The 1,413-nt window shown below is 70.7% G+C and overlaps 1 protein-coding gene across 1 annotated transcript in view; it reads left to right on the top strand.

Annotated features, from left to right (window-relative positions):
- Positions 1–6: 6 nt before the first annotated feature.
- Positions 7–1,413, top strand: part of SYVN1 (synoviolin 1) — a gene marked incomplete in the record, with an annotated part of 5,222 nt that continues 3,815 nt past the window's right edge. The window contains 1 exon segment of the mRNA XM_021383692.1: positions 7–158. Coding sequence (XP_021239367.1) covers positions 25–158 — 134 coding nt within the window.

Here is a 1,413-nt window from a genome sequence, read left to right as displayed (position 1 = left end):
CCCGCAGGCGGCCGTGCCGCGACGATGCTGTGCACGGCGGTGGTGATGGCCGGCAGCCTGGCGCTGACCACGGCCGTGGTGGCCCACGCCTATTACCTGAAGCACCAGTTCTACCCCACCGTGGTGTACCTCACCAAATCCAGCCCCAGCATGGCCGTGAGTACCCCCCCAACCCCCCCGGCTCGCTATTTTGGGTTAAAATCCCGGGTTTTTGGGGCAAAGAGACCCAGAGGGCTTTCCCGAAGCGTGCCCGGTCCCGTTGGGGTTCCCCCACGCCTCGCTTTTCCTTGGGGGTCTCGTGGAAGCGATGGGCGAGCGCGTTCCCCTTCCTCCACCTGGAGCGTTTCCTAACGGCCTCGTTCCGCTTAACGAGCAATTAATCCGCTCTGGGCGCCGCGTCGCCTCGCGCCGGGGCTCACTTCTGCTTTTCGACACCCGAAAATGCTTCATTTTCCGCCCCGAAAGCGGACGGGACGGCCCCGAGCTGCCCCATAGTGAACCTCGCCGTGGGGCTGGGGGCTCCTGGCTTCCCCCCCCCCCCCCCCTCCCCCCCAAAGGGAGCCTCGACCTCGCCGTGGGGCTGGGGGCTCCTGGCTCTGAGCTGCCCCATAGGGAGCCACAGCCTCGCCGTGGGGCTGGGGGCTCCTGGCTCCGAGCTGCCCCATAGGGAACCAGGACCTCGCTGTGGGGCTGGGGGCTCCGAGCTGCCCCACAGGGAGCCTCGCTGTGGGGCTGGGGGCTCCGAGCTGCCCCATAGGGAGCCTTGCTGTGGGGCTGGGGGCTCCAAGCTGCCCCATAGGGAGCCTCGCTGTGGGGCTGGGGGCTCCGAGCTGCCCCACAGGGAGCCTCGCCGTGGGGCTGGGGGCTCCTGGCTCTGAGCTGCCCCATAGGGAGCCACAACCTCGCCGTGGGGCAGGGGGCTCCTGGCTTCGAGCTGCCCCATAGGGAGCCTCGCTGTGGGGCTGGGGGCTCCTGGCTCCGAGCTGCCCCATACGGAGCCACAGCCTCGCCGTGGGGCTGGGGGCTCCTGGCTGCCCCATAGGAAGCCTCGCCGTGGGGCTGGGGGCTCCTGGCTCGTGGCTGTCCCTTAGGGAGCCTCGCCGTGGGGCTGGGGGCTCCTGGCTGCCCCATAGGGGGCCTCGCCGTGGGGCTGGGGGCTCCGAGCTGCCCCATAGGGAGCCATGATCTCGCCGTGGGGCTGGGGGCTCCTGGCTCTGAGCTGCCCCATAGGGAGCCTCGCCGTGGGGCTGGGGGCTCCTGGCTGCCCCATAGGGGGCCTCGCCGTGGGGCTGGGGGCTCCTGGCTCTGAGCTGCCCCATAGGGATCCTCGCCGTGGGGCTGAGGGCTGGGGGCTCCGAGCTGCCCCATAGGGAGCCTCGCCGTGGGGCTGGGGGCTTGTGGCTGCCCCATAGG

This window comes from Numida meleagris, unplaced genomic scaffold (genome assembly GCF_002078875.1).
Source record: "Numida meleagris isolate 19003 breed g44 Domestic line unplaced genomic scaffold, NumMel1.0 unplaced_Scaffold485, whole genome shotgun sequence".
Lineage (NCBI taxonomy): Eukaryota > Metazoa > Chordata > Aves > Galliformes > Numididae > Numida > Numida meleagris.
Note: the sequence above shows the minus strand (reverse complement) of the source record. Positions and strands in the feature narration are given on the sequence as shown.